Below are 13,609 nucleotides of genomic sequence, written 5' to 3'. Positions count from 1 at the left end.
AACAATTTCGCCTCGAGTAGGCCGACAAGACCTTCAAGACATTGGCAGCGGCGCAGCTCCACCCTCCATCCCTCAGAAATCTCATCAGGCTTAACTGAACGACGTCAGAAAGCCCCGCTGTCTCCCGGTCAATCTGGTTCAGAGGCGGCAGAAGGAGAGCTGACGTCAATCGCTGGCTGACTGGCCGACTGTCTAGTTGCGCCAAAATGCCTGGCCCGTGTATTCATGCCAGTGCCATCCTGTTGCACATCATCAGTCGGACGCGACCCGAGCGCCTCACATATTATCTGATGCCTCCCCCTCGCCTCGTTCGCGAGTTTATACGAACATTAACATGAGGCAAAGCCGCCAAGACATGGTATTGGTATACTTTATAAACCAGACAAGAAACGACAAGAAACGACAAGCCCAACACCGCCCGGAATGCGCAATCCAAAATGCTGTGGAAAGAAAGTTATACCTTACTCAGAGGCAAATAGTGAGCTTGAAGCCTGACAACTCCGGCCTGATCCGGGATCCTGCAACTCCAACTGTCATCTTTGTCTATCCAGAACCCAATGCTTCATAATAATCAACCACAGCCCTGTGCTTTCGCGACAATGAGCCTCAGTACTCCGCCCCTTCTTCGTCGTCGTCCTGCCCGTTGCTGATCGTAACCCGTTTCTTCGGCTCCGACCACAGCTGCTGCAGGACTTTATGCTTTTGCGTGTCGCGAAGCGTCTTGAGGAATCCGTATGTCCCGGAGAGGTCGGACAGTTGTTGCTCCAGGCCAAAGGAGTTGGACTGCGCACGCCGGATCAGAGGGCTGATGAGGTTCTTGCGCGCCTTCTCGAGCTGGTCTTTGACTGAGCTGATAACTTGAATGTGGCTCTTCAGCTCGGATTTATTGTTTAGTGTGCTTGCACGCACGCTCTTGAGGAGCCTGAGGTTCTTCTCGTACTTCTTGATCTTCATCTTGTTGCTAATCGTCATCCGCCACATGGATGCCAGGAACTCGTCCTTCTTGTTGGACAGGCTGTCTTCCTCCTTGGCAACGGATCGGTGGAGGTTGTGGAACTGTCGGTCGACGCCTTCGAAGAGTTGGAAGAGCGCGTCAGCCTTTACGAGTTCGCTAGCGATGTTCTCCTCTAGCGTAGATAAGAGGTAATCGAATGTCCTTTGTAGCGTGGCTTTGGAGCGCTGCTGTGTTGTCTGACCCATCACATCGTTGACTACCTTTCCAACCGCCGTTGGCTCACCATTCTGCTCGAGAACCCCGACTTTGCTCAGGGCGCCGTGGACGTTGCCGATGACTGTGTCAACCATCCCAATCTTTGGGCCTTGAATACTCTCAAGCTCCCGCTTCGCCCATTCCATGGTGATCAGGATGCTAGAGAGTGTTAGTACACCCACGTTGAAGAAGATCAATTTTATTTCTTACGAGTCCATATCGCCATCAACGTTCGTGAAGAAGCTAGTCATACTGTTGGATAGAATCTTCAGGCTCTCGCCGAGGTTGTCCAGCTGTTCGATGATAATATTTGAAGCTGACATGTTCGTTGCGCGCACGCTCTCCCCAAGATCCTGCACAGCAATACTTGCCTCCGCTAGCTCGCGCGACCGCGGGATCACATTCTCCGATGCATACATTAACGGTTCGAACTGCTTCGCCAAGTTTGCGACATTCGCGACGTCCGGTATCAAGCCAACAGTCCATGATTGGGTCAAGGCCCATGAGAGCACAAGTACAAAAAGTGAGAGAGCAATATTGGTCTTCGAGCTAGTGAACATGTGGAAACCGTTTGCGACCGAAGAAATCGTGTCTTCTATGGGGGCAGTGCGAAACAACGTCTCTCCACGTATAGCGAAACGGACGACTAGGTACATTAGTACAAGCAAACAAGGCCGCGGTGGGGATGCAACAGGCAGGTGGGAACTTACATCCATCCAAATTACCAGGCCGTTCGTCGTGATGCGACAACGCCATATGGTCGTCCGCGCCCGGCTCTGGCCCCGCGCTGGCTTGCGGCTCTTCTGAAGGGCTCTGCATCCTTGATGCGATGCCGTCTGGCGAAAACTGTCTCTTTTCTTGCTCCGACATGGGTTCTGGGCTGGTTCGTGGGGTTTGCTTCAGCGGCGATTCGGGGAGGGGTATTCGTGAGGGTGTGATGTCGCGGTCGCTGCGGTAATCGAACGGGCTGGTACCTGGAGACTTTGACGGGCTCGGTCGCATCGCGCCTTCGCTGAGCAGTGACTTCCGGTACCAGGCGTTGTTCGACTTCTGCCATGCTGGAGGCGCCCACGGCCCGTCCGACTCTGGTTCGGACTCCTCCGCTTCCTGCGCGCTCCACCGCGACGAGGACTGCATGCCAGAGCGCGAACTGTAGGCAGAGTGCATGCTGCGCTCCGGGTCGAAGGCTTCGAGTGACGCGCTCAGTGAGGGTATATCGTGGTCGTAGATGCTTCCGCGATCCATTGTTTCCATCATAACTTGGGGGGGGAGGGGTCGCAGGAGCGGTGATGATGTTATCGGGCTGGTGCAGCGAGGAGGTTGGATTTCACGTCCGAATTAGAGAAGTACCACAAGGGATGTGTGGAGGCACTGCCGGCACATGGGGATACCTTGTGATGTAGCAGCCCTATGAGACATCGGTGCCTGACGAGATTGGGGGAATCTATGTCTCTGGTGAAGAGCCGAACATGTCGAAGATACGGCGGTTCTCTCCTCTGTCGGACGACTGGCCGCCGCAGCCTTGATGCGGGACCGGCCAGCAAACACGTTGGCCAGGGGTGAGGGGTGAAACGCGAAGGCTGGGGATATCGATAATGGGGTGGTTGGTTCTCGTGCGCCCGTGTGGCTGGGTATCCCTGCCCTGGCGCTGTGCTGCCTGAGGCCGTTGCGCGAGGGGAAAGCTCGCCGCGTCCAACAGCTCCACCACGAGCTGGAGTCCACTTCGTGTTGACGATGTTGACATGTTCGGCGGTAAGGCAGATGCAAATAGGACTTTCCATGTCCCATGGCCGCTCTAATGTCAAGACACACCTTTTTCCGTATCTGTTCACTAGAACAGAATTTTTGCTTGATCTCAGTGGTCAGACGAGTTGGTCCAGACTGTTGTGTAAGTGCACCGCGAAACAACAAGGTAGCGTGTGGGGATACACTCTTATTTCGCTATCTAGTGATGAACGTGTGCCCGAAATAGCATTCTGCTCTACACTCTTGTGAATGGATCCAGAAGGTGTGAGTGAAGTAAAGAAGTTGGTTGCTCCAGGCGCTTATCACACCTATCAACGCTGCCAGTCGTCATCTCCTCATGGGGAATAATCAGATAGCAAAGGAAAGACACCCTGCGGAGTGTGATGTTGCAGATAAGCGAGTGTGGTAAACATTTAGAGGAAAAGACAAACGAGTGACGCTGTAATCCAACTGGGTAGACTCGTGGCGCGCTGTATCAGGAACGCGCAGGTGGGACGAAGGGATAAGGCTCGCAAGCCAATCTGTCCGTCCGCGTAAATGAAGCCCGTGGTGTCCATTTAGTGTTGCCACCCTCCTTAAGAGGATGTATTGGCAGAGGTAGCCGAAGCTATTGAATGGCTCACTGAGATTTCGAACAAGTGATTCCGATTGAAGTTCTTCGAAGCTCTACTCGTTCGCTGGCTCAAAGAGGAGCTTCTTTTAATGTAGATTAGGCAATGGACTTGTGTTGGGCCTGAGAGGCGAAGTCAATCTAGTCGGTCCAGTTAAGATGGCAATGGAGGCTACTTCAAAGGTAGAACATGGTTTCCGGTAGGGCAGGGTGGACATCGCGCTGCCATTCCGCACTCGTAAAGGCAACTGAACCATCACCTTTTAAGACGCCGTGGAGGTACGCACGGCCTCTTTTGCAGAGCAGGTCGGCGTAGTAAGCCGGGGGGCAAATACTAACTACTCGTGTTGCTCGAGCAAACGTGTAGCATAGATTGTGCGTCTGTGGTCATTAGTATGAGTAGATTAAGTAGCATTGTTCTGAGCTTACTAGAATTTGAAGCTGGTCAGCACCGAACCTGTTCTCGTCCTTGAGGACGACGTAGTGTGCAGGCTTTGAAGTTCCCTGGAGTACTTTGTGTGCAAGGAGGAAGAAATCGAACAACTTCTCCCCGGTAACCCCGCGGCCGACTACAGTACCTGGAAGTGGGTTACTAGTGTGGGGGTCTGCATCTTGTTTCTTGGTCGGGTAGAATCGCGTATGATGTCTCTTTCCGACTATGATGATAGAGATCTTAGGGTGGTTCACCGCTGCTCCATATAGTTTCTTAAAGGCCTCCTCAAATGCAGGGTATTCCTTCTCCATGACATCTTTGTATTGCCCCTCCGAGACGCCATCCCGATAAACAATTACCTTGCTCGGAAGTCCCTTGTTGCACTTCTTCCAGAGATGTAACCGTTCGAGAATCATCTCCTCAAGCTCTGTTACCATCTCCTTGCGTCCCTGCTGAGTGCGTATACTGGCCGGATACTGTGAGAATTGGGTGTCAACAGACGCAACGACGCCCGCAATACTAGGCGACGTTTCTGCACTGCCGGGTGAAGGATGGGAGACATCGATTCCGAAGATGATTGTACGTGCATCCAGGGGCTCCAACTGGCCTATGTCGATGAAGTGATTGATACCCCCACACTTCTGGTTGAATTTGAGAGCGACGTTGGCAAAATATTGGGCTTGTCGTTGGACTCGGGACCATTTCTTTCCGATGTTGCAGACACAAGGTATACCGAATTTAATGTCGCAAACATACTTTACACAGTCGTAAAGCAGAGCCATCTCGCTTGGGAGCAGCACGAAAAGGAATTTCGGCGAGGCACGGAAATCTTGAATAGCCTGGGCAAGTTGCTGTCGTACTTTGTCCACGTTGCGGTTTTGAAGATCAAAGAAATTTATAGAGGTAAACTTTAGCTCTTCGACAGGGCCTGCGGCCATTCCGCATGTTTTAAGGAATTGCGTGAATAATCCCAAGAGATCCTTAACTCTTGGCTCGCCACCAACGACGGTCTCACGATTACCTTCTTTGATCACAAGACAATTCCACAAAGGGAGAGCCTTTGGCAAGCTAAATGGCTTCGTGCCGATAATCTCGGTGTCAAGATTCCAGGCACCGTCACTAGTTATGAGCTTTCGCGACTTGTAGGCCAGTTCTGGTGCATTTAGGACGCGGCCATGCACCGTCAGCATCGTCGGGTTGACTTCGATGCCAAATTTGGTCAAGTTGGTATTCAATTCTCCAGCCACAGGATTGATTTTTATCACGTTCAAGCCATCATGGCAGATGGACTTAGCATTTTGGTACGGTTGACGAGCTGCAAAGCGAATCATTCCCCGGGTTTGATCGCCTTGGAGAATTCTTCTGGCTAGTTGCCCTGGTGCAACGCTACATAGCTCTCCGGGGATCCATTTTGGGTTGCCTCGAGTGCCATAGTTGACCAGTGGCGCATTTGGTAAAGCGAGAGTCATGCTATACATCTGCTGGAAGTATTGCTGAACGGAAATGGTCTTGGTTTGACCATTTGGATCTGTCCAAGCGAAAGTGGCGTTGATGCTGTCCTTTTTATAAGGTGACAAGTCTCCAATAACATGCACCTTTCGCTTAGTTACTGGCTTGTCACCGGCCTTTCTTAGCTTTCCGCTGCGATCGGTCTCTGGGATGTAGTTTGTTTCAATTCGAAGCTTCCTACCGAACGCGGCCATGCGTGGGTGTTCTTCTGGGCCATTTGGGGCTCGACCATAGTTGACCTCTTTCAACAAGTCAAGAAGAGGTCCAGACTTGTAGAAAGCCCCTGTAGCCACATTTACGTTAACCAAAATCCTGTTAATGCTCGTTCTGACGCTCGGAAAGTAGCCGCGAAGAGCCTCCAGGCCTCCACCAAGGTCCGTGTTCTCAAAATTTGGGTGTTTTCCCAAAGGATAGAACTTGTTTTGGGGGGCAGTCGCTATGTTAGAACCAGTGCTTGAGCCATAGGATAGTATAATGTTCAAAGCCTGAATGATCTCAAGCTTCAGGGGATACGTCGTTCTTGCTGCGGACAAGTCTTTCATCAGCTCTGACAACGAAGCAGTTCCAATTTCTTCAACGAGTAACTTCACCGTATTCCGTTTGCGGGCCGCTGAACGCCTGCCAAAGTAGTCGGAAGTGGTTGCAGGGAGTGACTTCCCATCGGTAGGGTACCATTCAATGTCGTATGTTTGGCGGGACCCACCAAGGTCGATCTCCTTAGAAGCAACTAGCACCTGAGCCCCATCGCTCGCTACGCTGATGCTGGCGAAAGGCGCTCGTTCAAGAAGAATTTGGATGAGGCGCTTTTTCTTAGGCTTCGAAAGCTGATTGTCAGGTTGAAATGCTACGCTATACAGGTAGAAACAGTTATCTTTTGAAACTCCTTTCAGGTCGAAGTAGTTGGTCCAAAGCACAATGCTCCGTCCAGCGGTACCGTACCCAGGACGACGAGGAAATTGATCGACTAGCGACGTGCGCGCAAGAATCGTCGAATAGTCTTTCACGGAAGCGTCTTCGAGCTTCGTGGTTTCGGCATCAGGCGCAGGAAAGATCTCATCCCTATTATAAAGCCCACGAGCACCAATTAGACCTGAATCCACAGTGGTGTCTTTTGGGTCCACATGCTCTGGTAGAACTTACCCCCAGAATTTTACAGCCTCGAATCCACCGCACCCGCCGCGACCGCTGCCGCCGCCCCCGCGACTTCTGTCTCCTCCTTAAAAGCCTCCACCTCTACCTCTACGACCTCCTCGATCTCCTCGATCACCGCCTCTCCCACGGCCTGTAAAGTCTCCCCGGCCGCGACCGCCTCCTCCACGGCGGCGTCCGCGGTCCGCCATGTGTTAATATACTATCGGTTCGTGGTAAGGAGGTATGGAAGGACCTAAGTGCTACATAGTATTGAGATTTGATGGATCTATGAAATATCAATATATGCGTATATCGTAGCATAGATTGTATAAAAATGGCACAATTGCATGAAGATATGTATCCTTCTTGAAGGATATTACAAGAACGGCACGCGAACGACATTTTCAAATTTTTCTCCCAGAAATGATAAGGGCGGTGAAAAGATCAGATCGAAGGCAGCGGGGCGAGCTCAGAGATAGCTACGAGAGGCTCTTACCAAGTCCCAATGTTCTATGTAGGCCTGGTACATACTTTGGTCCTCGCAACGTCAGCCCAAGGAGTGTTAGATTAAATTTGTCGTAGTCCCACCAAAAGTCGATCTAGCCTGATGCAGAAGCGATCGGAATTCCTGAATAGTGATAGTGAAGACTGAATCTCCTCGAATTTGCACGATATATGTTGGGTTACGAATGAAAAGAGAGGGGGGGGAGAACGAGAGGAGAAAGTAACAACGGTGACGCGGGAACCGACAGGTTTTACTTGGCACAGCTGCCTAAGGTGCTGCAGCCACGCGCTGTTCGCTTAGGCGCGGAATCAGGTGATCAAGAATGTCACATCAAGCGATTTGCGGGGTGGGAGAGAGAAAAGACGTCAGCCTTTGCAGTTGCTCTCCAAAGTGGCTATCTAAGGTTCTATTGTGCTCGAAGAAAGAGTCTCCGTACGGAGAACAGGATAGAAGGGCGGAGTCAGGGTTCGTACCGTCGATAGAAAGGCGCTTGCAATTCCCTCCTTTAAGTGAATATGTCAGCCTCAAAATTCGGTGCGTGTCAAGCACATGCTGTATCACAGAGTTGCCCATTTTTGGAAAGCAAATAATAAACGTAGACCAAGACCGTGAGCTATCATTTTGAGGGATAGACACTGCAATCGTCCTGCATCTGAGGGAATCCATGCACAAAAGACCCGCTGCCTGGCGTGTAACCTTTCTCTATCTGAATTGGCCGAGGCTGAAGGAAGTTTTCCTGCGGCACAGTACGGCCCCGATTGCCACCAATCGTATGATCGATTGTTTTTGTTGCTAGAAACAACATTGAGAATTATATGCTTAGTTGCAAAGAGTGTGGCTTGCATGGTATCAAAATGGTCATGATGTATTTCAATGTGTGCCAACGATTTCAACTTAATTCCAAATTGCTCAGCCCAGGGCTGTCTTTAACTGATGTGGTTCTGGGAACTTCTAGCTTCGTGTTGTATAATAAATAACGGAGGTAAAAGAAATCCGGATAGTCTGCAAAGGGCTTAGGACTATGGGCAAATAGAAAGAAGTCCTCTTGAAATGTGCAAAGTCTAGAATTAGAAAATAAAGGGCTCAATTAGGGATAGCCGTTCCCTGGCACAGCTTTCAAGCCTCGGATGTCTGTTCTACATGACACGTGGAATACATGGAACTTATAGGTCTGGAAGAAAAGAGAGTGGGAGCCTGGGCAAAACGACATTGCCAGTGCGTTTTGGTGGGATCTGATTGCTATCATTTTGATGCCGGTCATCGTTGCACAATCATGAGCATACGAATGTTGCGCAACGCGCAAGGTTAATGATCTTGAAGCTGCTTGTTTGCTTCACAGAGTGTATCACAGCAAGTTCACGATGATCAATCAAGAAAAGGAAAGAACTCACGCTGTTGCATTATTGATGTCTGAGGCAGAAACAGCAGCCAGCATACTCGATGTAAAACAACTATCTTCCTCTGTAAGTTCTCCGTTGATCCATGCTCTGTCCGCACCCTGGTTGAGACAGGTCTGACAACGGAGTCGTTCCTACTAGAATGCTGGTTCCTCAAATGGCGGAGGAGATTATCTCGACGAGGAAACCCCTTCTCCTTGTATGAACACCCCATTTTATTACAATAGTAGAAGTTCCCTGTGCGAAACTGGATTCCAGGAGCATAGGTGGTATTGTGCGTTTGTTGGTGGCGGTGTAGGTCTCTGGTATGCCTGAAACATCGATGACAGGTGTCACACTCGTGAGGCTTGTCATGGAATTTTACGTGATGGCTGTTGTAATTTTTAGCGATTTGCACGTAATGAGGATCTCATAATTGCTCACTTGTAGTATTTTGCCTCTGGGAAGGTGGAGTGACACTCGTCGCACTCTAGCTGATTTTTCGAAGAAAACATCGGCACGGGAAAAGATTCAGGGTACATTTCGGTAGCATTATTCCCATAATCACAACTCGGTGATAATTGTGCGGGCAGAATTATAACAGGTGCGGCGGTCAATGTCTCAAGAGGTTCTAAGGGGTGTGGAAGTTTAGAGTGAGTTGGAGTCGCTACTTGGGAAGTCGATTCATCCGATTTTGAAACCTGGACGCCAGCTGTATGAAGGCTTCTTCGCTACTTTCATATTAGGCCGAGGTTATTATGCATTCTATGGTTTCAGAACTTACATGTAGGGAGAGCAAAGTTGAAGATGGAGGAGTTGTCCCCATCGCCATTTCAGTAAACGTATTTGCCTCTGTAATTGCAGAGGTCTCACAAAAAGACCTATGGACATCCTTCTGGCACACCTCATGCACACTCGACTCCCTAGGTTCGAACGTGGACCCAAGGTGGAGTGGACTACATTGTATTTCAATAGCACTTTCCGCAATCGGTCCTTGCGGCGGATATAGTTTTTTCGTCTGCCTCCCTGGGTCATATCATATCGGGGGGGGTGTCCATGTCTGTTCATCTAAATTTAAGATTGTAGACTCTAAATTAGATGGAGTGGGCAAATGTAGATTCGTTAGGATGCGGCCATCTTGCGAGCTATGATCACTTCTTGTAGAACCATAGCTGAGATCCGAGTTTGGTACGGGGTATGATAAGGCTGAATTTAGATAGTCCGACATTCTACTAGTATCAACGGGGAGCCACTACAAGTAGCAGGAATATCTTGAGAGTGTAGGGGATGAGAAGGAATATGACTAAGGTCCAGTGTTTTGAAGTCGATGTGTCGGTCCAGCTCCTGGAGCCAACTTTACGATAAAATAAAGCTATTAAGAAGGCTGCTCATAGACTTTAGGGCCCCAGCCAGCTCTGAGAAGAGACTCTGGAAATGGAAGTTAACCTTGTGTTTGGGCGTGCAGAAGAGGACTTGGACCTCTGGGAGGCTATGCAGTCAACGTGCATACCCAAAAGGCTGACTGCGGGACTCCGGAAATGGAAGCTAGCCTTATGTTTGGGCGTGCAGAAGAGGACTTGGACCTCTGGGAGGCTATGCAGTCAACGTGCATACCCAAAAGGCTGACTGCAGGTCTTAACACACAGGTTCAAGAATCTCCAGCTGTGCCTTGCGCCAATTGGGGGAGCGAGGTTCTTGTGGCGCCGTACATTTAGCAGATGGCCAATATACTTTGGCGAAGAAGTGTATGCTGGAGTGATGGGCGTACAGCTGGCCAATCACCTTAGTAAAATAGAAGCGTGGGCAGCCACCTTCGCATTCTGTGATCTAGCAAGGTCCTGCTACGAAGAGGGATTACTAACGGAAGGGTTCGGAAGGCCAGATTACTCCCGAGAGCGAGCAAGGCAAGGAGTGAGAAAAATAGATTCGATATAGACTAGCATCTAGCCTCTGTAGGGGAATATGGAACAACTAGCCATGGCATGAAAGGGCGGGAGCTCAATGAAATGAATCGGTGGGGCATTCCTTGAGAGTTTGGACGTAAAATCCCCATGGGGGTGGTTGGTAGCCTGTGAAACCGATAAATAGTGTCGTGTGAAGCTAATTTTAAGAATTTTAAATTTTAGATTTTTGTTAAAAAAGAGAGCTCAAAGGCGGATAGAACTGAATTCCATGAACAAATTTAGGGGTCAGGCCTCAAGAGCCGGGAGCGTGTCTTCATACTGGTGGTTGGGAAGACTTTGGAACGAGAATGCAGCGTTGTGTGAAGCCAATATCCAGAGTTTAAGTCATTGATGAAGAGTTCATAGAGCTAATATAACTGGATTGTTTCGTCTTCTTATATCTTCCAGACCAAACCTTTGACTTTCAAGGCTGAGGCGAGCATAGTTTCGGGACTTGAGTCCTACAATGGTAGCCAAGAGTTTGTCGGGCATTGGCACCACATTGAGTAATATTTTAGGGCACGAAGCCGCAAGATTCGTCTGTCCTCAGGAAGCAGCTTGGGGAATTCAGTGTTATCTAGTGGAGATAGCAGGCAGTCCCAGAGTTGTCACGCGGGCGGGGCGCAAGCTGGGATCATTGACGAAAGCATAGATCATGTGGGCTTGCCTGTCTAACGGCCTCTCGGAGGTCATTTTAACCATTCAGAGGCCTCTGCATCAGCTAACGCGTTGACCGGATCAGGCGTTCTGATACTTCGAACGCATTGATGAGACCAGCTCTGACTGGGCCATTCGTCGAGGAGGCGTTGATGGAGCCTATGAAGATTTCGAGGGACGAAGTATTTTAGCCAAGCTAGGGCTTATTAACCGAATGGCCTAAGCTAGAACTGTCGGCATTATTCGGTGGACTTTTTGAGCATTTTAGAGCCGTTCGGTACCCTCTCCGGGACAGCATAGCTAAACTAAATGTCGTAAAGAAGCTTGGTTCGCTCCATCCCCTTTACTGGCCTGATATCCTTCACCTCCAGGCTTGGGCACTTAATTACTATTTTCTATCCGGACACAAGTGTCCGCCTCTCAATTCATGGAGTGGGAGATTCGTTTTGCTAGCACTTGGCAATAAATTCTCTATTTACTTGTAACTATATGTATCCAGACTTAGTCTTGAAAAGAATAATGGCACCTGGGCTGATTAAGACTTTTGTTATAGTTTGCTGTACCATCCTTGTTAACACCCTCTTTTATTTTAGTGTCAGTGACGCTAGATGAGGTACTTCGCGTTGGCGAATGACATGTTAGAGTTCTTGAGGTCGCCTTTCTTGATTTCATGAAGCGCAGAAACCCTAAGCGCCTCAAAGTGTTCGAGAGCTTCGTTTTTGTCCGATTCAGATCTATTATATTTCATGTTCATGTCCAACGTCGCCTAGGCAGAATTATCTCTGAATATAATATGAAATTTTAGCTCAAACTTTGATAAAAATTCATGCTATTACCTTTTGTTTCGCCTCACTTCAATTATTGCGACCGTAATGGTTTGTTGACACGAACGAAATCCTCGTGCACCAGTGCGGGCCTGTCACTGTTCTGTCGTCTTTGACCTTTCGCCTTTCGCAATCCGGGATCCCTCTCCTGTCAAGCGCTGCAGGCAACCACACTAGAGCTAGAAAGCGTGGCGTTTTCCTGATGCAAAGGATGTCGCATGCTCTTCTCTCCTACGTTGGATTCTCCTTCCTCTGGTTGATTCCCGGCAAGGGGAGAATAAGTAGTTCACTAGGTTTACAATCCAATATGTCGCGCTATCACGCAACGTACCTAGTATATCCTGGCGCTCGCAAGTCTGCTCCATCGCAGCAGCCATATATATCACTATGTTGCGACCCCGACGATCACTTGCCTAACTTTGAGGAAGGTGCCAGTGAGAGTGTTTCAGTGCAATTTTCCGACGACGAGTTTCCCAAGATTGTGCCTCTAGTCTCAGACACGGATGATGATGAATATATGCCGAGCGAATCTGAGGATGGAAGGCCCAACAGAAAGCTAGACCGAATTGCGTCCGTATGCCCAGGCATGCCTGCCAAACTTTTGCCAATGAAAGGCGTTACTCAAGCCCCCTCCCTAATCTGGGGTCGGGCCTCACGAACAACGACCCTAAAATAAGAACACGGTCACGGTCAGTGAGGGTGAGCCAGAGACCACGGATTCAGATGTACCTCTACTTCCACATCGATCCAAGGCTAGGAGATTGGTACGCAAGATATCAGAATCTTCGGAAGAGGACATGGACCTCAAAGTAGAGGTGAGTGAAGAGGAGGGTGAAGTATACCAGCTGAAAGGAAAGAACTGATTGCAACAATGTATCGTGAGTTGGCCTTAGCCAGAAATTATCTCATCAATGCTGGCCTCTGGGATGGTGAGATCTTCTACTTTGGTACAGGTGAGAGAATAGCATTTACTAACATACAGAGTAGGGGCACCGACATACGTGCGGGACATTCTCAACCAAGCCCAGGATAGACTACGAGCTGTCAAACAAAGCAATCTGGGATGGTTCGATCAGACAGTTGGATCTCCGATGCGGCAGTGAAGCTGATATTCTATTGATGGACTAATGCTGAGCCGTAAGTCAAATATTCCTACGCTCTGCTCATCTTGCACCTGGCTCACCTTACCCTTAAAGTTTAAAAATGAAGGATTGTCTGCGCCTGTAAGCGTTTTGTTATAAATCTATTAGATGGCCGCGCGGCTGTGACTTGGTCGACAGTTTATGGTAATTGGCAGGGATGGCAAAGCCATCAGTGAGAAGCTTGTTGTACCTTTTCAAACTGTTTGCATTTCCTTTAAACTGACCGATTTGCACCACTACTTGGATTTGTAGACTAGGTACAGTACCAGAAGAGAGGTTTGTCTAAGGCATTTGAATCTGATTGCACGGGTATACCTCTTAACACTCCTTCCCCTAGTCTTAGTAACCCTCCGCAGCCTTGTAGCAGCAATTACAGTGATTAATTATAACAATAATAATATTCCTTCCTGTAGGTTGAAGGGCTCTGCGATGTGGTACCTGATTAACCTTAGGCTTAGCGTCTATTATTAGAGTTGGCAACAATTAAGTTAACTTAATTAATAGACTTAAATCTCTAAGATCT

The 13,609-nt window shown here is 49.1% G+C and overlaps 4 protein-coding genes across 4 annotated transcripts; 1 reads left to right on the top strand and 3 right to left on the bottom strand.

The window, feature by feature from the left end:
- Positions 1-343: 343 nt before the first annotated feature.
- On the bottom strand, positions 344-2,794 carry BDR25DRAFT_305002 (uncharacterized protein). The gene is made up of 3 exons (XM_033690328.1): positions 1,921-2,794; positions 1,421-1,856; positions 344-1,369 (listed from the first exon to the last, which is right to left on the bottom strand). The coding sequence occupies exons 1-3, from the start codon at positions 2,453-2,455 to the stop codon at positions 607-609; spliced, it is 1,734 nt and encodes a 577-aa protein (XP_033545463.1). The 5' UTR covers positions 2,456-2,794; the 3' UTR covers positions 344-606.
- A 949-nt stretch (positions 2,795-3,743) lies between these two features.
- On the bottom strand, positions 3,744-6,848 carry BDR25DRAFT_290385 (Piwi-domain-containing protein; the record flags this gene model as incomplete). Its single annotated transcript, XM_033688513.1, has 4 exons — positions 3,744-3,947; positions 3,996-6,567; positions 6,649-6,718; positions 6,746-6,848. The coding sequence occupies 4 exons, from the start codon at positions 6,846-6,848 to the stop codon at positions 3,744-3,746; spliced, it is 2,949 nt and encodes a 982-aa protein (XP_033545462.1).
- A 167-nt stretch (positions 6,849-7,015) lies between these two features.
- BDR25DRAFT_357558 (uncharacterized protein) lies at positions 7,016-10,906 on the bottom strand (the record flags this gene model as incomplete). The annotated part of the gene is made up of 25 exons (XM_033695821.1): positions 7,016-7,107; positions 7,136-7,169; positions 7,228-7,411; positions 7,474-7,527; positions 7,581-7,796; positions 7,841-8,064; positions 8,094-8,186; positions 8,256-8,475; positions 8,536-8,657; positions 8,722-8,878; positions 8,939-8,980; positions 9,010-9,251; positions 9,305-9,443; positions 9,499-9,546; positions 9,609-9,726; positions 9,764-9,864; positions 9,917-10,001; positions 10,031-10,113; positions 10,165-10,270; positions 10,332-10,347; positions 10,379-10,456; positions 10,490-10,589; positions 10,685-10,715; positions 10,744-10,831; positions 10,874-10,906. 25 exons carry the CDS (start codon positions 10,904-10,906, stop codon positions 7,016-7,018), a joined length of 2,706 nt encoding a protein of 901 aa, XP_033545461.1.
- Positions 10,907-10,929: 23 nt separating this feature from the next.
- Positions 10,930-13,338, top strand: BDR25DRAFT_357557 (uncharacterized protein; the record flags this gene model as incomplete). Its single annotated transcript, XM_033695820.1, has 14 exons — positions 10,930-11,070; positions 11,111-11,151; positions 11,206-11,302; positions 11,345-11,397; positions 11,444-11,563; positions 11,734-11,772; positions 11,797-11,874; positions 11,926-11,995; positions 12,030-12,588; positions 12,639-12,753; positions 12,782-12,897; positions 12,932-13,043; positions 13,080-13,167; positions 13,225-13,338. 14 exons carry the CDS (start codon positions 10,930-10,932, stop codon positions 13,336-13,338), a joined length of 1,743 nt encoding a protein of 580 aa, XP_033545460.1.
- Between the last annotated feature and the right edge of the window lie 271 nt (positions 13,339-13,609).

This window comes from Lindgomyces ingoldianus (assembly GCF_010093535.1).
Source record: "Lindgomyces ingoldianus strain ATCC 200398 unplaced genomic scaffold BDR25scaffold_24, whole genome shotgun sequence".
Classification (NCBI taxonomy): domain Eukaryota; kingdom Fungi; phylum Ascomycota; class Dothideomycetes; order Pleosporales; family Lindgomycetaceae; genus Lindgomyces; species Lindgomyces ingoldianus.
Note: the sequence above shows the minus strand (reverse complement) of the source record. Positions and strands in the feature narration are given on the sequence as shown.

Bases quoted from the DNA above. Each gene is read 5' to 3' on its own strand.
- BDR25DRAFT_305002 (XM_033690328.1), bottom strand. From the start codon at position 2,455: ATGGATCGCGGAAGCATCTACGACCACGATATACCCTCACTGAGCGCG. The intron at 1,857-1,920 runs GTAAGTTCCCAC...TAATGTACCTAG, and splicing joins GCCTGGTAATTTGGATGGAT to TCGTCCGTTTCGCTATACGT. The intron at 1,370-1,420 runs GTAAGAAATAAA...AACACTCTCTAG, and splicing joins GTTGATGGCGATATGGACTC to CATCCTGATCACCATGGAAT.